We start from the raw sequence: 24,687 nt of genomic DNA, 5'->3' as shown, positions 1-24,687 counted from the left end.
TTGCTAGTTGGTCAGCGCATGCTCAGAGTACACGTCCTGGTAATCTGTCTGGCCCTGCGGCCTTGTGAATGTTGGGGGTGTTCACCCGTCCCTGTTTCCTGTAGTCCACAATCAGCACCTTGGTCTTGAGGGAGATGTTAATGTCAATTGAGATGGGTTTATTGATAGCCTAACACAAATATATCCTACTACGGGGAATGGAACTGAACATGCATATTTTTAAAAATTTTTATGTTTGTGTTTGGACTAGAGTTGCTGTATACAGTGTGTGTGTTCTGTATTACCATCTGTGTGTTCATGAATTTTGCTTATTTGCGTGTGTGTCTGTGTGTGTCTGTGAGTGTGTATGTGTTTGCAAGCATACGTGTGTGCTTGTGTGAGGCTGTTCTGCAGATGGCTTCTCTCTGGTAAGTACACAGCTGTCTGTCTCTCTCTCTGCCTGGGAGAAGCACTGGGGCGGTTTGTCAGGCCCTATTAACTAGGCCTGTCTGCCCCGCTCTCGCGCTCATGACATCACCGCTGCTGGCAACCCAAAACACTAGTAGTCTAGTGTGTGTGGGTGTACTATTTATCCATGTCTGTGCATATGCGTCTATGTTTGTGTGTGTGTGTGTAAGTTACGCCTACCAATGTGTGTGTAACTATTTACCCTAACGTGTGTGTGTGTGTGTGTGTGTGTTTGTGTTTCGGTCCACAGGAAAGCGGCAGATCCACAACCTGGGCAGCCAGCTGCAGCTCAACCAGCACTGCTTGGACACTGCCTTCAACTTCTTTAAGATGGTGGTGAGCAAGCACCTGACGCGCGGACGCAAGATGGCGCACGTCATTGCCGCCTGCCTCTACTTGGTCTGCCGGACTGAGGGCACGCCCCGTATCCTTGGGACTGGGACCACACCCCCTGCTGCCCTAAAGGGGACCAAAGGGGGAGATTGTATTTGAACATGGGGGGTTGGGGTGACGGTGTTTCCAAGGCATATCAATGGTTACAGATTAACGTGTGTGTGTGTGTGTTTGAGTACTGTATTTGTGAAAGAAAGGGTAATCTCTGTTAACCCCGAAGTACAATCTTTGGTCAGCTGCATGATTAACTGTGTTCATATGTGTTCTTACAAAAACAAAGTTTCCACCCTCGCTAAAGGAAACTACTTTGGGTACATGCGCGAAGCACTCGAGGTGAAGCACCGCCTTCGCCCGATCCAGATATATCAAAATAACCAGTGACAAAAACCAGAAGTAAGGCTGTTCGTTATCTCTCGCATCTCATTTAGTCCCGGCAGATTCTTCGGTCTACACACAGAATCTGCCCAGGGGAGATTAGAGAAAGGGAGAATGATTGTATTTGTGACGAATTGTCTGTGTGTGTTATTGTGTATGTGTGTATTTGTGGATGTGTTTGTGCATCCATGTGTGTAATAGAGAGGGTGTGTTTGTGAGTTATTGTGGATGGATGCTCAGCACGTGCTTCTACACACACCCATCTCTCAGAGACCCATTATTTTCCGATCAGGTCCAACGACACACCTCCCAATTCCAAGGCCGCAGAAGAGCTGGAATGTTTACCGCAGCGTCCAGATCAAACCGCTCAGTGATCAGAATGCATTATAAGCTTCCCCTCTCCCAATTATAATCTTAACCATTAGTGGAGGAAATGCAAAACTGACCCAATATCAGTGTCTACTAGGGGCAACATCACCCTACTCCAGATTATAAATCACATAGGCTGCGTTTACACAGACAGCCCGCATTCTGATCTTTTTTCACTAATTGGTCTTTTGAGGAAGCTCATCTGCTTTCTGTTGGTGTCGCGTTGAGGAAGCGCCACTCCTGCCCTCCCACCTCTTCCCGTAAGAGCCATTATAGTTCCACAACCTTGAGGATGTCATCAGCGTTTTAGTTATTGCTGTTAAACGGTGGAGAGTGGAACAACAAATGTTTTCCTCAGGTGCGACAGTGTGGACGAGTGTAAAGCAAACAAAGGTGTAAGTTTGGTGAAGCTGTTGTCATAAAGGGAGGCCATCTTGTCTGTGTGAGGAATAATATATAATAATATAATATATGCCATTTGGCAGACATTTTTATCCAAAGTGACTTGTGACTTGTGACTTGTGTGGATGCATTTTGAGTTGTGGCCCCAGCGGAATTGGACCCAGCGCCACACGACCACCATAAGTAATTCTACATCAGAGGAGGCTGGTGAGGGGAGCACGGCTCATATTAATGAATGGAGTGAATGGAATGGAATCAGACACATGGAAACCAGGTGTTTGATGTGTTTGAGACCATTCCATTAACTCCGTTCCAGCCATTACTATGAGCCTGTCCTTCCCATTTAAAGTGTCACCAGCCATGACTGATCTACATCAAGGATATTCAAATATAAGCCTGAAGGTCTGGAGCACTGCTGTTTTTCTTCCTCCCATGGAAGTGAATTGATTAAGGTCGCACTGATTGGGCAGAGATTCTACTCACCCTGGTCGTGCTCAGTAGTACCTTTTGCAAAGTAACGTGAAAGTCTTCTTATTGACCATTGACCAGCGTTTTCTTCATATGTGTGTTTGCATGGACTCTTTTAGAATAACAAGGGGAGGACCATATACGTTGTAGATTCTATTCTATGACCACATATGGTTAAGTGATGGGGAGAAAGGAATTACTGTATCTTACAGTGACTTGATGATGCTTGTATCTGGCCTACCTCTAGCCATCCCTCTCAGGTCGCTGTGTCCTGCTTCAGGGTATAGCACCACCACATCACTGCTGGTGTTATGTTCACAGTAGTGATACTAAGTCTTCATTTGTCACTTCAGCAGTCCAACCCGGGTTCTGTACCACTGTAACGTTCAAGGCCTGTACTAAAGAGAAATGTGTTTGTGTAACACCAGAGAATCTCAGCAGTTGTCTGTGTATTGTGGCGTTGCTGGGAGAAGGGTGCACCTCTCTTTCCTTGGGGGTTAGGTCGGGTTTGGGTTGGGCTCCTCCGGTTAGTCACAGGGGACTCAGATAGAAAGATACAGGTCCTCAGGGGCTTCATTCAATCCTATTGATTTACACACAACCACACCCTTTTACTAGACTATAATACACACAAGCAACCGTTGAAGGGAACTGTCTAGCCTTATCTACATGGATTCATCCAGTAACATTAACACCACTCGCCCAAAGGCGAATGCGTTATACAGGACTGTCTAACCTATCACTCTCCTTGATATTGCTATTCAAATCCTCAGTGGATTCGAACTACCCAAATAGTCCATTGGAGAAGAACTATCAATACAAGGTACAATTCCTAGGTTTTTTTCTCGTGGACCACTTCGGAAATTAGCGTTTTCGTTAATGCTTTCTGGGAACAAATACACATCTCGTCGCTGTTATTTTTAACGCCAAAACTATTTTATCACTAACCCAAAGTGTAAAAACATTGCCCCACGCCTGTCTGACCCTCTTTGAAAGCGAGCTATGGGCAACTGACAGTACTATGATACTGGCAGGGGAACCCCCTACTTGTGAGTGATTGACTGCATCTCAAATGGCACCCTAATCCCTATATACATGTTGGTAATTTAGCAGACACTATTCTCCATCGTAACTTACATTAGTGCAGGTGTCAAACAGTTTCTTCTGTCCAGCTCGCTAATAACCACTATGCACAGTCAATGGACCTACATTCAAATCAAATCAAATCAAATCAAATTTTATTTGTCACATACACATGGTTAGCAGATGTTAATGCGAGTGTAGCGAAATGCTTGTGCTTCTAGTTCCGACAATGCAGTAATAACCAACAAGTAATCTAACTAACAATTCCAAAACTACTGTCTTATACACAGTGTAAGGGGATAAAGAATATGTACATAAGGATATATGAATGAGTGATGGTACAGAGCAGCATAGGCAAGATACAGTAGATGATATCGAGTACAGTATATACATATGAGATGAGTATGTAAACAAAGTGGCATAGTTAAAGTGGCTAGTGATACATGTATTTATTACATAAGGATGCAGTCGATGATATAGAGTACAGTATATACGTATGCATATGAGATGTAGGGTAAGTAACATTATATAAGGTAGCGTTGTTTAAAGTGGCTAGTGATATATTTACATCATTTCCTATCAATTCCCATTATTAAAGTGGCTGGAGTGAGTCAGTGTCATTGTCAGTGTGTTGGCAGCAGCCACACAATGTTAGTGGTGGCTGTTTAACAGTCTGATGGCCTTGAGATAGAAGCTGTTTTTCAGTCTCTCGGTCCCAGCTTTGATGCACCTGTACTGACCTCGCCTTCTGGATGATAGCGGGGTGAACAGGCAGTGGCTCGGGTGGTTGATGTCCTTGATGATCTTTATGGCCTTCCTGTAACATCGGTTGGTGTAGGTGTCCTGGAGGGCAGGTAGTTTGCCCCCGGTGATGCGTTGTGCAGACCTCACTACCCTCTGGAGAGCCTTACGGTTGAGGGCGGAGCAGTTGCCGTACCAGGCGGTGATACAGCCCGACAGGATGCTCTCAATTGTGCATCTGTAGAAGTTTGTGAGTGCTTTTGGTGACAAGCCAAATTTCTTCAGCCTCCTGAGGTTGAAGAGGCGCTGCTGCGCCTTCTTCACGATGCTGTCTGTGTGAGTGGACCAATTCAGTTTGTCTGTGATGTGTATGCCGAGGAACTTAAAACTTGCTACCCTCTCCACTACTGTTCCATCGATGTGGATCGGGGGGTGTTCCCTCTGCTGTTTCCTGAAGTCCACAATCATCTCCTTAGTTTTGTTGACGTTGAGTGTGAGGTTATTTTCCTGACACCACACTCCGAGGGCCCTCACCTCCTCCCTGTAGGCCGTCTCGTCGTTGTTGGTAATCAAGCCTACCACTGTTGTGTCGTCCGCAAACTTGATGATTGAGTTGGAGGCGTGCGTGGCCACGCAGTCGTGGGTGAACAGGGAGTACAGGAGAGGGCTCAGAACGCACCCTTGTGGGGCCCCAGTGTTGAGGATCAGCGGGGAGGAGATGTTGTTGCCTACCCTCACCACCTGGGGGCGGCCCGTCAGGAAGTCCAGTACCCAGTTGCACACGGCGGGGTCGAGACCCAGGGTCTCGAGCTTGATGACGAGCTTGGAGGGTACTATGGTGTTGAATGCCGAGCTGTAGTCGATGAACAGCATTCTCACATAGGTATTCCTCTTGTCCAGATGGGTTAGGGTAGTGTGCAGTGTGGTTGAGATTGCATCGTCTGTGGACCTATTTGGGCGGTAAGCAAATTGGAGTGGGTCTAGGGTGTCAGGTAGGGTGGAGGTGATATGGTCCTTGACTAGTCTCTCAAAGCACTTCATGATGACGGATGTGAGTGCTACGGGGCGGTAGTCGTTTAGCTCAGTTACCTTAGCTTTCTTGGGAACAGGAACAATGGTGGCCCTCTTGAAGCATGTGGGAACAGCAGACTGGTATAGGGATTGATTGAATATGTCCGTAAACACACCGGCCAGCTGGTCTGCACATGCTCTGAGGCTGGGGATGCCGTCTGGGCCTGCAGCCTTGCAAGGGTTAACACGTTTAAATGTTTTACTCACCTCGGCTGCAGTGAAGGAGAGGCCGCATGTTTTCGTTGCAGGCCGTGTCAGTGGCAGTCAGGGAGCATAAAACATTCCATAAATGATGGAAAGAGGAAAATATTTTAGCAAATTTTGACAGCAAAGAAATAAAGCACATTTTCCCTCTGGAACTCATTGAAGACCGAATTTAGTTAAATTAGTTAAACACCCCTGCATTAGTGCATTCATCTTAAGATAGCAAGTACATTTTCCGTCAACAAAGTAGTTATCAGTGCTAGTAGGAAAATATAAGTACCTGCACTACTTTTTACCAAGGCCCATAGGGCTATCTAGGGAATAGGGTGCCCTGGTCAGAAGTAGTGCACTATGTAGGGATAGGATGCCATTTGGAACACATCCCTAGTGTGTGAGGTTTAGCGACGGTCTGCATTATCTGTCGAATGGCGGCGGAACTATCAGATTATCCTTTCCCTTTCTGTGGCACTTAGCTAATCTCACCCCGCTGAGATTAATGGACCCTATAATCTCTCCACCGGCCACACCTGCTATGTGTGTGTCACCTCAGGGGTCTGTGTGTCCGTGTGTGTGTTGCTCAGGTACGAGCGTGTGTGTACATCAGAGGGCGGAAGGGAAGTATGTGTTTTCAACTGGCAGTCGATTGTTTTCAATGTAGCCTATCCAGTGTGTGTTGGTTAGTGTGTGTGCGCGCGTGTTTTTCGGGTGTTGTTTGTAATGGTAAATAAGAGGTTGGTCAGGTGTGTGAATGGCTGTGAAGTTTGCAATGTGTATAGTAGTCGTGTACGCTAAGTATGTAGTCATTTATAATGTGTTTGTGTTCCAGGTGTGTGTTTGTCTTCCAATTAGGAATGTATGTTCCAGTCTGTGTGTGTGTCTGTGTGTGCTTGCACACTTCCGTCCATTCACCACGTTGTGAGGTGAGCTTCAGCCGGCAGTCTTCCCGAGTCAATCCACTTCGCTCCCTCTGTCCCGTCTCTAGGTGAACTCGTCTGCAGGTTGCTAGGGCGGAGCTGAGGCACTGCGGGACCAGTTCTATATTTAGCCGCGCATCGGCTGCCGAAGGGGCCAAGCATCAGGGGAGTTTGAGTCACCCGATGCTTGACTGCAGAAAGACCCCGGCATCAACGTATGCACCGTCTCACTCACCGTAGTAATTGGCAAAAAACAAACCTAGTGCACAATTCTAAGGCCCTAGACTTACTTACTTGTCTTGAACACCGGATTTAATGTTTTTACATTATTTTCAGTTTGAAAGGACGGCATTCTCTTTTTAGAATTTGTTTTCTCAGTTTTGTTGATGGAAAAGTACATTGCACCTCTTACTTATTAGCATTATTAAGAATACATTTTTTAGGTCATTCTTAGATTCCAAGAACACAGGATGAGATGTTACTATCCTTTGTGCAAGCACTTCCAAGAGTTAATGAACAGTGAGCCTGGTGAAATTTGGGGAGCGCATCATCAGTAGTGTACCTTTGGTTCCTAGGGTGTTTCGGCCTTTCACACTATACACCCTCCCCAAAGGCGGCCAGCGACAGGGTGATCAATCCAACGCTTGCGTCCCATTCCCAATTAGTCATAGGAGTTGCCTTGTTGATGATAGCCAACATCCCATGGGACTATGCATGGCAGGGGCATCCTCCTCCCTGAGTCAAGCATTGTTGACCGCATACCTCCTGGCCCTCTCACTTCGGGGCCCAGCTCGGGTCTTTCCTCTTCATCCAGAGCCACTGACTGCTGCCTTCTGCCGCCTCCGATACAGCTTTGATTGCCGAACGCTGGCTCTGGCCCTTAATTTCAAGGTCTCTAAGCAGTCTGGTTGTAGATGTTGCCACAAAACCTCTGCAGCCCACCTCCACTGGTCGGACTTCTGTGTTCCAGCCATGATGCCGTGCTTCGGCAGCTAGATCGGCATAGCGCAGATGCTTTCGCTCATAAGCCTCATCTACTGAGTCCTCCCAGGGTACTGTGAGCTCAATGATGAAGACCTTCTTGAGTGAACGGGACCAGAGCACCATGTCAGGTCTTAGGGTGGTGGTTGCGATCTCCGGAGGAAACACAAGTTGCCGGCCAATGTCAGCTAGCATTTTCCAGTCGCAGGCCAAGCGCAGCTGGTCTCGCTCTAATGGTGTCGAGCCGCGCTTCGGTGGTTTAGCCCCTTCGCGGACAAAGTTTGTCCGTAAGGGGCGTGATGCTGCTGGGGGTGGTAGGGAGTTGGTGGCAGCTCACTTGTCCTCCAGGGCGGACGCAAGGTTTTTAAGGACTTGGTTGTGACGCCAAGTGTAGCGTCCTTGAGTGAGGCTTGTTTTACACCCTGTGAGAATGTGCCTGAGGTTGGCTGGCATGGAACAGAGGGCACAGTCCGGATCTTCACCATACCATTGGTGAAGATTAACTGGAGTTGGAAGGACGTCATATGTTGCTCTGATGGAGAAGCTCAACCGCCTCGCTTCCATGGCCCACAGATCCTTCCAGCTGATTTTCCTATTCTCCACACTGTCCCATCGAGTCCACTGTCCTTGTTTGGAAAGAGAGACTGCCTTGGCCCACCTTGCAGCCTCCTCCTGATGGCGTACTTCCTGCACTACCATCTTCCGCCGCTCTGGTGCAGTGGCCTTACTCCAAGCAGCACGGCTAGTTAGCCCAAGGCCTCCTCTCCCTTGCTGAGCATGACCCACAATGTCAGCATGTCTGAGGGCTGCTGTTGCCTCCTGGACTGCTTTTCCTGGCCTCCATTTGCGCCCAGTTGCCAAGGTCGGCGCGTTGTTGCTCACCACTGGGTCTCGAGATTCATTCAGTGTCATCTGGAGCCTGGTTTTTGAACACTTGAATTCCTCTGTTAGACTGGTGAGGGGCAGCTTGAGGACACCATCTCCATAGAGGCCTATGGTGGTAAGGCATCGTGGAACTCCGAGCCACTTCTTTAAGTAGCCTGTGACTCCTCTTTCCATCTTCTCCACTGTTGAGATTGGAACCTCATACACTGCTAAGGGCCACAACACCCGGGGTAGGAGACCAAGCTGCAGACACCAGGCCTTTAACTTTCCAGGTAGCTGGGTGTTGTCGATGGACTGTAGGCTACTACTGATGTCTTTGCGCAGCTGTTGCACCTGGTCTTTGTCCTTCAGGCTTGCATCATACCACCTTCCAAGGCTTTTTACCGGCTGCTCAGACACTGTTGGGATTTGGTCATCTCCGATGAAGAATTTCAGGTCAGAGAGTACTCCCTTCACAATCGAGATGCTGCGTGACTTGGATGGTTTAATCTTCATACGGGCCCAGCTGATGTTCTCCTCAAGTTTTCTGAGCAGTCTCCTGGTGCATGGGACAGTGGTGGTCAATGTTGTAATGTCGTCCATGTAGGCTCTGAGTGGAGGGAGGCGGAAACCAGAGTCGACTCGCTGTCCACCAGCAACCCATTTTGAGGATCTGATGATAACCTCCATTGCCATTATGAATGCCAACGGAGAAATGGTACATCCCGCCATTATACCTACATTCAGGCACTGCCATGAGGTGGTGAACTCTGAGGTGGTGAAGCAGAACTGCAGATCCTGGAAGTACGACTTCACCAGGGTTGTGATGGTGTCCGGTATGTGGAAAAATCTGAAGGCAGACCACAGGAGTTCATGGGGCACAGAGCCAAATGCATTGGCGAGGTTGAGAAAGACTACATGGAGGTCCCTTTTTTCCACCTTGGCCATTTGGATCTGGTGCCAGATCATGCTGGAATGTTCCAAGCAGCCAGAGAACCCTGATATTCCTGCCTTCTGTACAGATGTATCGACGTACGCATTCCTTTGCAGGTACTCGGCCATCCTCTGGGCAATGACCCTAAAGAAGATTTTACCCTCGACATTCAGTAAGGAGATTGGGCGGAATTGGCTGATGTTCACTGCATACTTCTCCTTAGGGATCAGGACCCCACCTGCCCTACGCCACACTTTGGGTATTATCTTATTTTTCCAAGCTGTTCTCATAAGCCTCCAGAGGAACCTCAGGACGTCTGGTGCGTTCTTATACACTTTGTACGGGACTCCATTTGGCCCCGGGGCTGATGCTGTTCTTGCCCGTCAAACTGTGTTTTCCACCTCTTTCCATGTCGGAGGGCTGGTCTCAATATGATGTTCCGGGGGTTCAATGGGTGGGATATCTGATAGGATGGCCAGATGTTCATGTCGCTTTGAGTCAAAGTTTGTTGTTCTCAGGTGCTCCTCTGTCTTTCTTTGTTGTTTTTAGAGCTCCACTTTTTTCCTTCGTGAAGAGACTTTTAAGGAACTTGAAGGGATCTTTATAGAATCGAGTTCTAGTTTGTTCTTTCTTCCTTCTGCGTTTCCGTAGGTTCTCTGCTCTGCGGAGGGATGCCAACCGGGTTTTGATATCAGCCTGAAGTGCCTCTATGCCCTCCTTTTCCACTTCCGAGGCCTTCTTCCACTGTTTCTTAAGCTGTCGCCTTTCTTGAACGAGGCGCTTGATTTCTTGTTGCCTCCTGGAAACTGGTGGGGTTGGAACCTTTCTCCCGCCTTTTGCCTCTTCCACTCCAAATCTTTCTGTCCCGTACTCATAGATAATGTCCCCCATCCTCTCCAACTTCTTCTCCACTGTGCCTCGAAGTTTCTCGAGGGTCAAGGTAAGGTCAGTATTCACTGTTTCCCACAACTTCTTGTCACTGGCGCCAGGCCACTTCACATACGGCCTGTGCCCTGGTAGTCTCCTCTCGACTGCAGGTCTGGGAGGCTCGGTGAGTTCCACTCCGGTTGTTGGTTCCACCTCAGTTGTTACTTCGGTGCTTGAGTTTACGTCCTCCATGACAGTGGTACTGATGCACTGCAAACTATGGTTTGCGTCCAGTTGCTGTGCTTCATTCGACTGATTTGATCGCTTTCGCAGAAAGTAATCAATGCGAGGCCTCTGTCTCTCTTTACCCAAACACCCCTTCTTCCCCTGGTGGATCCTCAACCCATGGTGTGATGTAACTTTCCTCCAACCACAGACACATACCTGCATCTGTTTGTGGCCCGCTGTTGCAGCAGAACTTGTGACAGTTGCTGTGGTGTTCTCTTGTGCTGTGCTCTCATTACTCGTAGTCGTTTCCGGTCCAGTCGTTACCATGTTGTCAGCCGATGAGTCATCTTCCGCCCCCGCTCTCGCAGACTCTGGGGGTATTCTCGTATGTTGACTTTCTGTAGCTAAAGCGGGTGTTTCCAACATACTGCGAAGCCTGGGAAACTACAGAAATAGGAAGCTACCCCATGACTGTCCCAGTGGGGTCTATTCCCTCCTGTCAGCCGTCTCTCCGTGCCATGAGAGACGGCTCGCGGCACGAGATCGATTTGGGCCATTTCGGCAAAAAACATAAATAATTAAAATAGCCTTTGGCTTGTAATAATGTTGTATACTTTGCTTTGAACAGTATTTGTAAGTGCTGAACCCATTGAGAAATGGGTCATGCAACTGAGTTCATATAGTACCCTGCAGTTTCAGACCATTTACTTTCTGTTTAGTGCCTACTGAACACAACCATGGTGTATCTCTGTTCTTTGCGGTAAAGCCCTGGTTGCTGTCACCTTTCCTTCCTTAACACTCCTTCCCTCTTCAGACATGCTTCTGGACCTGAGTGATCTCCTACAGGTACGTTTAGTCTCTGTCTTCGTCCATTACGATTCTCTACCCTTCTCCAGATGTGTGCACTTCACTCCTCATGCATTTAAAAGCATTGGATTGGTGAAAGCATGGCTGGAGGGAGTTCCCACCTTATTATTGGCACCAGTCTATTTCTTTTAAATCCATAAGGGGTAGTGCTCGAGTGTACACATTGTGAGGACAACCATTCAGGGAAGTAAGGTAAAGGTTGCCTTTAACTAGTGATAAAGTATCTACTCCATTGGATCCATTGTACAGCACAGACTAAATCATGCACTGCTCTCAAGTATTTGAGGGGGCCGTATGTACGACGTGTCTCAGAGCAGGAGTGCTGATTTAGGATCCATTTAGCCTTTTAGATTACAGTAAATAAGATTGCATGGGCGGGGGGGGCTGATCCTAGATCAGCACTCCTAGCCTGAGATGCTTAAAACATACGGCCCCAGGCGATATGTGATATCCACATACTAATGCCATTGGGTATAGCCTCATCACAATGAATGATGTGGTCTGTGTGACACAAGCAAGTCAGCTGACCACCAAATTAAACAACTGAACTTCCTACCAAAAATGAAAAACCAAGTGATATTCAGATTAAGGACATTTTAAATCTCAGATCCGTCATAACCAAACCATTTTCATTTCAGCTCCTCACATAGTAAAACCTCCCAAAACATCATTAAATGTATGAAGAACAAAGTCCTAATCTCCCATGGGGTATCTAGCCACTAGAGGACAGAGAGTATGTCAATTCAATGCAGGGAATTTAATGTTCAGTTGTTGGGTCCCTGGGGGAAGCGTTTCTGTCCGACACAGCTGGCGCAGTGCAATATTTTTACCCCCAGTCCAGGCCAGCTGTCCTGGGAGCACGGCCCCCACCCTAGACTCACCCCTGTTTGGTATTGGAAGGCCGTGGTCAGGCCATGGTGGAGCCTCTCCAGAAATATGCCACCAATGCACTGAATCCTTAGCCTGGTCCCAGATCTGTTTGTGCTATATAGCCCACTCCAATAGTGGCTTTCATGTCATTGATGCCAAACAACAACCATATGACTTTACAAGAAAGCACAAACCGATTTAAGACCAGGCTACGGAATCCTAAGTGCTATGTGGCCCTGGTCCCTCGAGTGGGTCCTAAGTCGCCCATAGACACTGATCTGGGACCAGGATGATGCACCCCATAGCCTAACCTTAACCATTAGCCGGGGAATACAAAATTGACCTTAGATCAGTATGTACAGAGTTGGGGCAACTTCTCATGACACTGGGGGCTAAGGCACAGGGTGGAAGGGTTTTGAGTAATGTGCTCTTCACCCCCCTACACACTTTACATCTATGAACACAATATAAACATACTTTCTCTACCTACTCCAGTTCCATATACAATTCCTCAATTGTGCTGCTTTGAAATTGAATTAACTTTCATATGACTGCAACTATTAAGCTTTAAATGATAATTAGCTGACAGCAAAGCAATCTTCCTTCCTTGAAGAAATCACTGATCTGCCTAGGTTTGATTGGACAAAGTAATTGGAAACATTGCCTTCACTTATCTACCCATGTAGGTACAGATAATTAATTACCTCAAGGAAGGAAGGATATGTTTCTAAAGTTTTGGAACAGGGGCCAAGGCCTTGTTTGAATACCTTAAAAACAGCCTTCCTTCCTCCGTTCCTTGACATAATCACTGATCTAGCACAAATCGATAGGTCTAAGCAACGGTTCTAACACATAGCTTTCACCAATCCAGCCACGTCAGATCAGGGATTTCTTCAAGGACGGGAGGCGGGAAGGATGTGCATTCTTTCATTGATGTAATAACAGATCTAACACAAATTGACAGGTGTGGGAAACAGTTAAATAACATGGCTTTCACCAATCCGATCAGGAATTTCAAGGTAGGCAGGCAGGAAAGATGCGTTCTTAAAGTTTTGGAACAGAGCCCAACTCTCCTCCGCTTTACAGGTGAACGTGTACATCCTAGGGAAGACCTTCCTCCTGCTGGCTCGAGAGCTCTGCATCAACTCCCCAGCAATAGGTAAGATCTAGGATCAGCTTCCACTTCCACTATCCTAGCCTTAACCATTAGTGGGGAAAATTTAAAACTGACCCAAGATCATTGTCTAGGGGCAACGTCACCTTACTCCTTATTTTAGCTCAAGGGCTGAATTCCAAAATCGATCCATAGCCCTCCAACCTGGCCAGTGAGTACTTGGTCAGATCTGAAAGGGATTGGATAGGTATAAGCAATATGGTACTTGCTTCACTGCTGATAGGCTGGGTGGAACTTTGGCTTGTTTGTTACAGCTATCCAATCCTTGCTGATTGTAAATGTATCTCACTCATTGTTTTCTTTCTTTCTTTAACAAACCATCTGAAAGCTAAAAGGCTATTTTATGTCCCTACACTTTAAGTGACCAACAATACCTTCCATATTTAGTTCATTTCAATTATGGCCACTGATGGAAGACTGGATAACAGATAGATGAGTCATCTTCTAGAAAGGGAAAAACTATTGAAGGATGGGACACATCACAGTGAATCACCACAGAGTTTCTAAACCCCGAGGCCCAACATCAAGAGACTTCCGGGAACGCTTACGAAGCAGACCAAGAAGACCAGGCCGGGGTTTGGGGTATGAGAAGTCAAGGAGAGAAGTGAAAAATTCTTCCATAGCTGTTTCTCGAAATCTAAAAGGCACAACCTAGATTCAAGTAGGATGAACATGTTATTACTCTAACTTCATTTTGTCACAAACTTTTTAGTCAAAAACAACTTTATATAGGAGTGTGTTTGATTTGCCGGTCTGCACATGCGCAGTTCGGCACGAGACGACCGTTTTACCCGATAAAGTGTTTCTGCGCATGAGCTTAGCTTGCCAATGTCAAGTGTGATCGGGGATTTCTATTGGCGAAGCAGTTTCTGCCTATCTTCATACGGTACCGTCTTTGTAATCACCCTGCCAAGAAATATGCAGACCATATGAGTGTTTGCACTTTTACATATGCCAGCAGCCGTTGCACCCTTGGGACATCCCTACCCTGAACCCTAACCATTTTAAATGTCAACTTCATTGGGGTGAAGTCAAGAGTTGGACGTCCCAAGGATCTCTCTTAAGACTTTTCCATTTGAATAGCATACACATTGTGAAGACAAGTGCTGTACCTCATTTTGCAATTTGACCAGTGGGGGCACTGTGTCCCCATACCTTTCAAGTGTTTTGACGACTTGCTATGCAGTCATTTTATGCCCGCCTCCCATCCCCTCCCGTAAAAGATCAACATCTCTGCTTCGTTCTCATCTGACTAATGTAATGAGAGGGGTACAGAGAGTAAACGAGGTAATCATCCAAGTACACAACCTGGGATTAATAGACTTAAAATCCCTCCAAGAAGAGCCTCCCGGGTGGCGCAGAGGTCTAAGGCGCTGCATCGCAGTGCTAGCGGTGTCACTACAGATCCGGGGTCGATACCGGGCTGTGTCGCAGCCAGCCGCGACCGAGAGACCCATGAGGCGGCGCACATTGTCGTCTGGGTTAGGCGAGGGTTTGGCCGGCCGGGATGTCCTTGTCCCATCGCTCTTTAGCGACTCCTGTGGCAGGCCAGGCGCATGAAAGCTGACATGGTCGCCCGTGGTACGGTGTTTCATCCGACACATTGGTGTGGCCGGCTTCCGGGTTAAGCGAGAAGTGTGTCAAGAAGCACTGCGGCTTGGCAGGGTCGTGTTTGGCTCTCGACCTTTGCCTCTTCCGAGTCCGTACGGAGGTTACAGCGATGGGACAAGACTGTAACTACAAATTGGATATCATGAAATTGGGGAGGAAAAGGGGTTAAAAAAAAGTACAAAAAAGGAACAAAAAACTCAAATAAATCCCTCCAAGAATTATATAATCTTATTCATTATGGTCTAAAAGGAAAAACTGATCCTATATCAGCAGAACTCCTACTCTGATATGCTCTTTGAATACAGACCCAGAGGAGTGCTGATCTATAATAATAATAAATTTCCTATTTCACACATGTATTATATGCATGAATTGGAAATGTGTTTCTTGCATATCCCAGGGTCAGGGTCAGCCATTATCAACTGCGAACCTGGAAAAATTTGTACTTTGCTCAAGGGCACACCTAAAGATTTTTCACCTTGTCGGCTCAGAGATTCGAATAAGCGGCCTTTCAGTTACTGGCCCAACGCTCTTAACGGCTAGGCTACCCTAATGTTCCCCCTGTCCATAAATTCATATTGGCGAAAATTCAAAACTGATCCTAGGTCAGCAGCACTCTGAGACTGTGAATATGGGCCCTGAGTTGCATGTCAGTATGTCTTCCCTGCTAGGTAATTCCTATCCAGCTGCCTGTCAGCAGAAAGTCTGCCATTCTACCATCTCCAACTTGCTCTAGTGTTTACCCCTCATTAGAATGATGAAAGCACTGCAAGCACATTTCAATGGATTGAATTCAAATCCATCTCCCAATTTCACTTAACAACTTTGAGAGGTGGCACCCAACCAGAAAGATGAGCCAGACAGTCCCCTGAATATGTTGGAGATGTGAGTAAAAAGCTTTGGTTGAAACAGGAAAAAAGGGCACTGCGAGTCGCTTCGTCGCCTCTGCAATTTATGCAAATTATTCTGTTTTGATTACAGAGCGATTATGTTGTCCTGTGGAACACTTGAAATCACAGCGTGAGAGAAACGTATGAATCCGTTGTGATTTGTCAGGGTTGTGCGAAGGTCATTTGCCTTTCAAGTTTACATTGGTGATCAAACCCTCCTAAAAAGGCACAAGTGGCAAGCCGAAACATGATTTTACTGTTAAAGAACTAACATTTCACTATGAGGTTGTCGGCCTATTCGAAATTTAGTATGCTGCAGCATAATAAAGAGTCATAATTCCATTACGCCTCATTTTGTGTCAAAAAATACATGACTGAGTATTTCAAACTCCAGACTACATGGTATGCATAATTTTGCTACTGGAAGAGGTGGAGATGATGTTATGCAAGAAAATGGTTCCCTGGTGACCCCTAATTCTCTCATTGTCTAACAGCATACTCTGTCATGTAATCTCAGGGCGTGTTACCAAAGAACAAGTATCAACACCTTTGAGTTTGAGTCACAAAAACGTTTTCTTTATGTTCTGCAGTTCCATTAAGCTGCGCACTAAATACAAGACATGTCATTTGTCAGCCAACCTCAAGCTGTAAACAAATTAGCCTCAAGTTATTTACAAAAAACAACACGCTAACAGGGAGTGGCCCAGTAGGAGTGCAATAATACAACTTCTCTGTAATATTTACACCAGGCTGCATGCCACAGCGCTCAATAGTTAAAATCATAGGTTTTATCTTTATCTCAATAAATAAAAATGGAAAGAGCATTCCATCACTCAAACATTTTGTCAAAGGACTAACAGGCATGTTTTCATTTACATAATTTCTCACTGCTGCTACATTGTTGAAGAAGGCAAAGGAACTCTTTTGCTTTTGGACCCTCTAATAATCCCCAGCAATAATCCCCAGCAACGAATCCAGTGGTAGAATGCACTTCCACGCAGGGGAAGGGATGTGTTACAAACCAACCCTAGGGTTCATGCATAGAAGACCAGTTCGGGGATCTGCCCCCCCTGCACGCCCGTCCCATTGGTACTGTCCGAGGAGCACTGGTACTGGAATGTCACTTTTCCACACTGCACCTCAGTCATGCCCTCCTGCCCAAAGTAGCTCAGCTCGTTGCCGTCCAGCACGACGCTGACCGTGTAGAAGGTGTCCTGTTCCACTTGGACCGGGTGCTCGAACCACACTGAGAATGTGCTGCTGGAGCCGTCCGACACGAACATGGTGAGGTTCTGCGCCAGTGTGGCACCCTGCCGCTTCAGTTCAATCTTGACACTGTACTCAGCCTTGCCGCCGCTCGAGCCATACAGGCCCAGGCCGGCAATGAAGATACGCTTGTCTACGGCAAACTGGATGCTGTCGCAGCGACCCCGGTATCGCCACTGGTTGCTCCGGTAGGCCGATGACTGGAAGCGATGGCATCGCTGCGGCGTCAGGCCTGTCCGCTGAGCCAGCGGGAACTCCAGCTTGGGCTTGTTGGCCGCCGTGTACCACAGGAAGATGTCGTGCGTCTCCTCCAGGGTGAGCACGTCCGACTGTGCCGCGCCGTCAGCAAACTCCTCCAGAGTCATGGTGGGGAGGCGCACCAGGTACAGTACCTTGCCCAGCACCGCCCGCTTGTTCCGTGCCGTGGCGCCCAGGCCCTGGCGCCGGCACTCAGCCACCGCCCACTCCAGCACTGCCTGGAAGACCACTGCCTCGCGCGTGTTCAGTGTCTCACGGCGCAGGATGATCTCCAGGGTTTGCAGGTCGATCTCACAGAAGCCCTCGGAGCGGAGGGCTAGCTCAGCCTGGGCGTCGATCACCTCCCAGCAGCGCTGTGTCAGCTCTGGCTCCTCAAAGAGGCGGCTCTGAGAGAGCAGCACACAGGCGTTCTTGGCCTCCAGGCTGGTCTCCAGGAAAGTGACGCAGGCCTTGGCCAAGGCAGGCACAATGTACTTCTTGGCGGCGTACAGAGTGGCCAGCACTGTGTCCGCCTCCAGTTCAATCTCGTCGCTGTACATATACCTGGAAGAGTGAGGATTTTAGCCATTATAACCACATCCACCATCACAATGTATGATAGAATGATTGCTAAACATCCAATCGATCAGGGTTGGGGACCAAATCCATTTCAATGAGCCAATTCAATGAATATCCTGAATGTAAATTACATTGACCCCAACCACAGCAATACATGAAAAAATACTTTATTGTCCAACCCAACCCCCTGAAATCAAACAAACACACCAAGGGGTTTAAAGGAAGTTAAAGGGTTACGTTCCTTGCTGATGGGCACTAAATAGGAAACTTTGGATTCAAACCAGCGAACCTCAGATTGCAGGCCTGCCTCTCAAACCTCTAGGCTACTTGCCGCCCCTATATATTGGCTATATGACAAAAGCATGGCAACTTTGCTGACAAAAAGGACTGAAATGCATTAGCAAGTCTTACACAGAGATGGTGTTACTCACTTTAACAGAATTAAAAAAGCAGCAGGCTCCACGTCTGGGATGTGAATCTCAGACTCCCCTTCTGCCAGGTCTCCATAAAACATGGCACCAAAAACAGAGCTGCCCACAGCCAAAACATACTGTAAACACAAGAGGGAAAGTGGGTTATTTCAATATGGCTATGCATATTGTTTGGCAAGATGGGATACATTCTTTATAAAGTATGTGCACATTACACATTTGTGGTGCTTATATTTACTTAAATGTAAATTATATGAGAGTTTAATGTAATTCATAAAACAAATAGAAAATCCAGTGTCCAATGGGCCACAATGGCAGGAAAAGCATGGTAGGCTACTACTATACATATACTACATGACTGCTTCAGACTTCTAATCTACACAGAGCCAACAAGCTGAGACTGTGGCGCAGAAGAAAAGCGCACTTACTTTATGCGCTGGAACTTTCTGTGATTCACCAGGGGGACCCACAATGAAATGAACATCGGCCATATGTTCTTTATTGAACATCAAGGCATTCCTGAAAGAAGCGAAATAAGATATAATTTATCATGCCACGTTAAATCGATGACATATTTAATCACGGAGGGGCAATCACTACGCAAGGCTTTGCATAATATAATATTTGCATTATAAAATAGAACGAGAACTGAAGCTTGACATACCTTTCTCGCAATGTCGGGTGAGTGGACTGCCAACTGGTAGTCTCGACGTTGTTGTTGTTGATATTTTGCTGAGTGGCAGTCGTAGTCGGCACGGTCACAGCTTGGGTGACCTGAACGATGTTTTTCTTGCTGGCTGCAGTCACTACCGCGCCGTTGCTGTTAGGGAGGTTGGTGTTTAAACTGGCAGGGTACAGTTCTGCAGCCATCTTCTTCTTCACGGACAAAGTCACGATTTCATAGCATACTGGCAGCTTGCCGGACTGCTTCCCACTCTTTTTAGTCCTTTTTAAAGTTTCTGGAAGCAAAAGCAAAAATGTAAAAAACTTCATGATTCGGCCATACAGGCAATCTGGGGGTTCTGGCATCAGAAAACAAATCCACCTATCAACCTTTGGACAAGGCGACGTGCATTTAAAGTGCAAATAAGTATGTATAACAGTTCAGATTTTTAAAAAAATAATTCCACATAATGTAACACGTTTATAAACCGATACCCTCTGTAATCGGTCGTAGGTCTATGTACAATCAAACAAAACCCCTACGCACCCTGAAAATATTTGCACAGCAACATCAAGGTGTCCGTCCAGCGGAATTACATCCGAAGCGGTTACAATTTAATCTATCTCATAGCGTCCTCCTTTTAAGCGACAATGTATCCCCTCTAAAATAATCACATCCACGTTGCACAAAGGGCGAACTGTTGCAAATTGTTACAATGTTGCATAACTCCACTGCGGCGACGATGTTGTCACAATTATTAGATATCCAGGCGGACGCGAGTTCAAATCATTATCCAAATGGTACGTGATCCATCCCTGTGCCAACAATCATTCTACTCTTATGACTGTAGGTACTGTAGTTTTGTGTATCGAGGGCGGGCGCCCAGTTCGAGTTTGACAAATCAGATTCCCTGATGCCTTTGCACGTCAGTATTCCGCATGCGCCTCCCACAGCTGATCTGTACAATATTACATGGCGAAGATCCGAGCAAGAGAGTTAACCCTTACCGTAACGTTCTCGTCACTACTTAAATTGCCCACATAAATGGGAGCAATATGGTTCATTTCAGGCATATTTATATCAGAAGAGGCCCCGTTTGTGATTTTGGTTCATAGATAGCGTATGATATATTCTACATTGTAGCCTACTATGAAATCCATCTGGTTTGTACGCCACATGAATAGTTTACTGCACAAAGTTACTTAAACTACGAATTATGAACCAAAACACGCTCCACGAAAACTGGATTGAACAGACATATATATCATGTGTGTTTTATAGAGCATATCGAGCTATAGCATATTCAAGGTGCAAAAGCCTACTTGAGAAACAATTAATTTGCTGACAGTGCGGGACATGGCTTGCCAAACGGACGCCGTTTTTAATTGCGTTCCATGTAACAAATGAAGCGAAGTGCTTGCACAATTATGTAAATTATATTGAAATATTTGGATACAATTGTGAGATGCAATCGCCAGTCTTTCAGTTAGACACAATGTACACAATTTCAAGTTATATGAGCCCAAAATGTTGCTCTCGAAACGGTGCATTTTTAAGAAGACGAAGTAGGCTACACAGAAAATATCTGCTGAAATGTCTTCCCCCTAATCGCACAGGCTGTACAGTCGAAGTGATGCCAACTATAGCGTTCGATTCAGCAACATTTCCATTCGTGGGAAACCCCACGACCGAACAGTTAATAAATCTTTACCTGATTGAAATGCGGGAGGGTCGATTGACAGAGAAAAACGTTCAGGTTCGGTTACTGGACGCTTGTTCGCAGCCAGGAGCCATGTTAAAATCCGGAGGACTGGTAAACGGTAGGGAGAGGGGGGGGTTGGGCTTCAACTGTTTGTCCTGTTCCCAGGCCAGTTTCCCCGGTTTTCCAACAGAGGGCCACGGAGCTACAAAATGGAATCGTTTGGAAGGGGTTTAAAAACGGACGGGTCCAGAAGTAAGCAGCTTATACTTAATACAATTTCAGACAATGGTATTTTGCCTGGCAGATCTTGTGGTCTTGTCTATTATAAATTCTAAACAGTGGCATGCAGAGGAAGCTTAATCAAGAATAGAACATCAATGCCACTGATAGTCATCATCGTTTAATTGATACCCACGTCCATTGGAAAATACATTGGGTCGTCTAAGGAGGTTGTTTTTTGGACCGGACTTGATTTGGCCAAGTCCATGATTTATTTTATTTGTAACCTTTTATTTAACTAGGTTAAAGAACAAATTCTTATTTTCAATGCCTGTTCAGGGGCAGAACAACAGATTTGTACCTTGTCAGCTCGGGGATTTGAACTTGCAACCTTTCGGTTACTAGTCCAACTCTCTAACTCACTAGGCTACCCTGCCGCCCCAATTGTAGAGTATAGTTCAGTACAGAGTCCTGTATCTGGTCAGATATCTGCGTTGCCTCCCGATTGACCTATAGAAAAATTATTTGGTGGGTGTAATGAAGAAATTATTTCAACCCACGGGTCAGTTCGTGGTTCAGAAAAATTATATTAAAGGTTGGAAATGTTTTAAATCAAGATAATATTTTTTTACAAACCCAGGAGCTTGTTGTGTTGCATTGTGTTGTGAATCCCATTCTGTGTGCGGTGGGGCAGACATACAGTACAGTACATGCAATGGATTAAGGAACTGTCCATTATTTGTGTAGTGCTAGAACATATGTTTCATCCCCCCACGTGAGAATACGTTGTCAAGTTTAGACTACTTTCCCTGGCTAGCGTAACGTAACCAGATAAGTAAAAATAAATGTTATGAAATACACCGTCTTGGAAACAGGTCCTGCACAAGTGAAAGCCCCGGTTTGGTTTGGAAGGATTAACGAGTCATTGTGGACAAAGTCAACAACCCGGTAGATGGATTATTTGTTTACGATAGACTAATTCAGTTTATTATCAGTTAATTATTACGTTAATTCAGGCTTTCCTTCATTAACACAAGGAGTGTCAGTTACATTTTTATTTTCGATGCGCCTTTACTGTCTGTCTAGCTTTAATTTTGGTGATTATTAGCGAGCTGGACACAGTCAAGACACTTTATGAATGAAGGTCCATTATCATTTCTACACAGTTCGATTTGGTTTTATTGATTTTTAGTATATCGAGTTCGTCCCACCCACCCCCAATTTATTATTTTTTTTAAATACAAAACGTTTATTTTTTAATATATTTTTTTACTCAAACCACCCGTGGGCCAGATGTTTGAAACCCATGATTTAGACCATAGGCTATGCAGGCTATATCATGTTTAAACCGGTGCAGCTGGTGAAAGCCTACTAAATAAATGTATTTTTGCAGCCTATATTCGATTCTGGAAATTGTTTATTTAAGTTTCAATTAAACTATTTGATTGTCTAAACAATATTGAATGTAAAGGTATTGTTTTGTTACATCTATAAGCTGTCATTAGGTAAGAAGGCTAATTAGAAAGCCCTTTTTTCATTTTTTTTTTTTGCGATTTGAGTTGTCAATCCATAGGGGTCAAAATCAGTGCATTATATCGGAAATAGGATGTCATTTGGAAGGCAACTCAGGTCATCCAGTCCAGAGTTGGCACTCAGCCGCCCAGTAGACTTACACTACTCTGCTATTGTTTGAAGATCCTTCTCAACCCATTACCATTCATCACACTCGCTAATCAAAGTTTGACACACACACACACATTATATTATCCATGCAGTTACAATGAAATAGTGACTTCCAGATCAATTTAAATTCCAGTGTAATATGAAGCATATCCTGGGGTTCATTCTTCATTGAAACTGCATTATTCTTTGTTGTGAATGGCTTCCTTGAAATGTCTGCTCCGGTGCTAATGTTGCTTGGAGCAAAATGTATATGATATGTACACTGGGTGTACCAAACATTAGGAACACCTTCCTAATATTGAGTTGCACCCCCACCCTCAGAACAGACACAATTCATTGGGGCATGAAATCTACAAGGTGTCGAAAGCGTTCCACTGGGACACTGGCCCATGTTGACTTGAATGCTTCCCACAGTTGTGTCAAGTTGGTTGGATGTCCTTTGGGTGGTGGACCATTCTTGATACATAGGGAAAACTGTTGAGCTTGAAAAACCCAGCAGTGTTGCAGTTCTTGACACAAACTGGTGCACCTGGCACCTACTGTACTACCATACCCCGTTCAAAGGCACTTAAATATTTTCTTACCCATTCACCCTCTGAATGGCACACGTACACAATCCATTTCTCAAGGCTTAAAAATCGTTCTTTAAAACCTGTTTCCTCCCCTTCATCTACACTAATTTGAAGTGGATTTAACAAGTGGAATCAATAAGGGATCATAGCTTTCACCTGGATTCACCTGGTCAGTCTTTGTCATGGAAAGAGCAGGTGCTCTTAATGTTTTGTATACTTAGTGTATATCAGACCAATATTTACAATCATGTCTATTGTGATAAAAGATAGCACAGTAGAAAACCGCAGTAGGTCAATCCGATGATATCAATAAACCACTGTGGAAATTGTTATCATAGGCTAGTATTTATCTAGCCTGAGTGCTGTCTGTTGGTGCTATCATGCCAAGTCCTTGTTACTTGTTACTTGTTACTCATGTTTGGCTTGACAATGACAGATTAGATACCAGACTAGTATTTATCTCTGTTGGGTTGTTATTAGAGAAGCTTTCGAATTGAACTACTGTTCTTATTTCTTTATCATCAAGTGGTAACACTTGACATTAAGTTGCTCTTAAACCTGTGTAGCAACACTGTAATTACATTAGTAACAACATTGTATAACATGTTTTTACATAGTACTTAAAGCTATAGTTCAAGATTTTAGTAATTAAGCCCTTTATCGACTTCCCCAGAGTCAAATGTTTTTATGTCTCTGTATGTAGTTTGAAGGAAGTTGCTATCTATCATTAGTGCAATTTCTAACTAGCGTTAGCGCAATGACTGCCCCTCGCCATGGAAGGATGGAAACTGTGGATGGATGGCGGTATTCACGCAAAACTGAAAGCGCCATCCACCGCATTTAACCATGGAAAGAGGTCTGGAAATATGGTTGTGAATGTAAACAGTGTAGTTATTCCCTCCGCAAGGCAATCGAACAAGCGAAATACCAGTACAGGGACAAGGTGGAGTCGCAATTCAACGGCTCAGACATGAGACGTATGTGGCAGGGTCTTGTAAATGACATCGCCGAAGTCGAGGATCGGTAGGATGGTCAGTTTTACGAGGGTATGTTTGGCAGCATGAGTGAAGGATGCTTTGTTGCAAAATAGGAAGCCAATTCTAGATTTAACTTTGGATTGGAGATGTTTGATGTGAGTCTGGAAGGAGAGTTTACAGTCTAACCAGACACCTAGGTATTTGCAGTTGTCCATATATTCTAAGTCAGAACCGTCCAGAGTAGTGATGCTGGACGGGCGGGCAGGTGCAGGCAGCGATCGGAAGGAGAGTGTATGGCATTGAAGCTCGTCTGGAGGGTTGTTACACAGTGTCCAAAGAAGGGCCAGAAGTATACAGAATGGTGTCGTCTGCGTAGAGGTGGATCAGAGATTCACCAGCAGCAAGAGCGACATCATTGATGTATACAGAGAAGAGAGTCGGCCCAAAAATTTAACCCCGTGGCACCCCCATAGAGACTGCCAGAGTCCCGGACAACAGGCCCTCCGATTTGACACACTGAATATCAGATAAGTAGTTGGTGAACCAGGCGAGGCAATCATTTGAGAAATCAAGGCTATCGAGTCTGCCGATGAGAATGTGGTGA

The 24,687-nt window shown here is 45.7% G+C and overlaps 2 protein-coding genes across 5 annotated transcripts in view; one reads left to right on the top strand and one right to left on the bottom strand.

The window, feature by feature from the left end:
• Positions 1 to 24,687, top strand: part of LOC139415235 (BRF1 general transcription factor IIIB subunit b) — a 131,077-nt gene that overhangs the window by 26,972 nt on the left and 79,418 nt on the right. For both annotated transcript variants that reach the window (XM_071163165.1, XM_071163167.1), the window contains exons 4-6: positions 698 to 871; positions 11,156 to 11,187; positions 13,165 to 13,237. In XM_071163165.1, the coding sequence (XP_071019266.1) occupies positions 698 to 871; positions 11,156 to 11,187; positions 13,165 to 13,237 (279 nt within the window). The remainder of the gene's footprint in view (positions 1 to 697; positions 872 to 11,155; positions 11,188 to 13,164; positions 13,238 to 24,687) is intronic.
• Positions 16,308 to 20,748, bottom strand: LOC139415234 (BTB (POZ) domain containing 6b). Of its 3 annotated transcripts, none has more exons than XM_071163164.1 (5): positions 20,642 to 20,748; positions 18,931 to 19,225; positions 18,695 to 18,785; positions 18,267 to 18,385; positions 16,308 to 17,820 (listed from the first exon to the last, which is right to left on the bottom strand). In XM_071163164.1, the coding sequence occupies exons 2-5, from the start codon at positions 19,134 to 19,136 to the stop codon at positions 16,788 to 16,790; spliced, it is 1,449 nt and encodes a 482-aa protein (XP_071019265.1). In that variant the 5' UTR covers positions 19,137 to 19,225; positions 20,642 to 20,748; the 3' UTR covers positions 16,308 to 16,787. The 3 variants fall into 3 exon arrangements, with proteins under 3 accessions (XP_071019265.1, XP_071019264.1, XP_071019263.1); XM_071163163.1 differs by lacking the exon at positions 20,642 to 20,748 and adding an exon at positions 19,477 to 19,627; XM_071163162.1 differs by lacking the exon at positions 20,642 to 20,748 and having other exon boundaries at positions 18,931 to 19,440.

This window comes from Oncorhynchus clarkii, chromosome 8 (assembly GCF_045791955.1).
Source record: "Oncorhynchus clarkii lewisi isolate Uvic-CL-2024 chromosome 8, UVic_Ocla_1.0, whole genome shotgun sequence".
NCBI classification, from domain to species: Eukaryota; Metazoa; Chordata; class Actinopteri; order Salmoniformes; family Salmonidae; genus Oncorhynchus; species Oncorhynchus clarkii.
The sequence above is the reverse complement of the archived record's forward strand: the minus strand, read 5'-3'. Positions and strand labels throughout refer to the sequence as shown.

Coding starts and splice junctions, on each gene's coding strand:
- LOC139415234 (XM_071163162.1), bottom strand. CDS start 19,295: ATGCCAGAACCCCCAGATTGCCTGTATGGCCGAATCATGAAGTTTTTT. Junction 18,786..18,930: donor CACCCGACATTGCGAGAAAG/GTATGTCAAGCT, acceptor CGCTTCTTTCAG/GAATGCCTTGATGTTCAATA. Junction 17,821..18,266: donor GCTTTTTTAATTCTGTTAAA/GTGAGTAACACC, acceptor TCACTCTTCCAG/GTATATGTACAGCGACGAGA.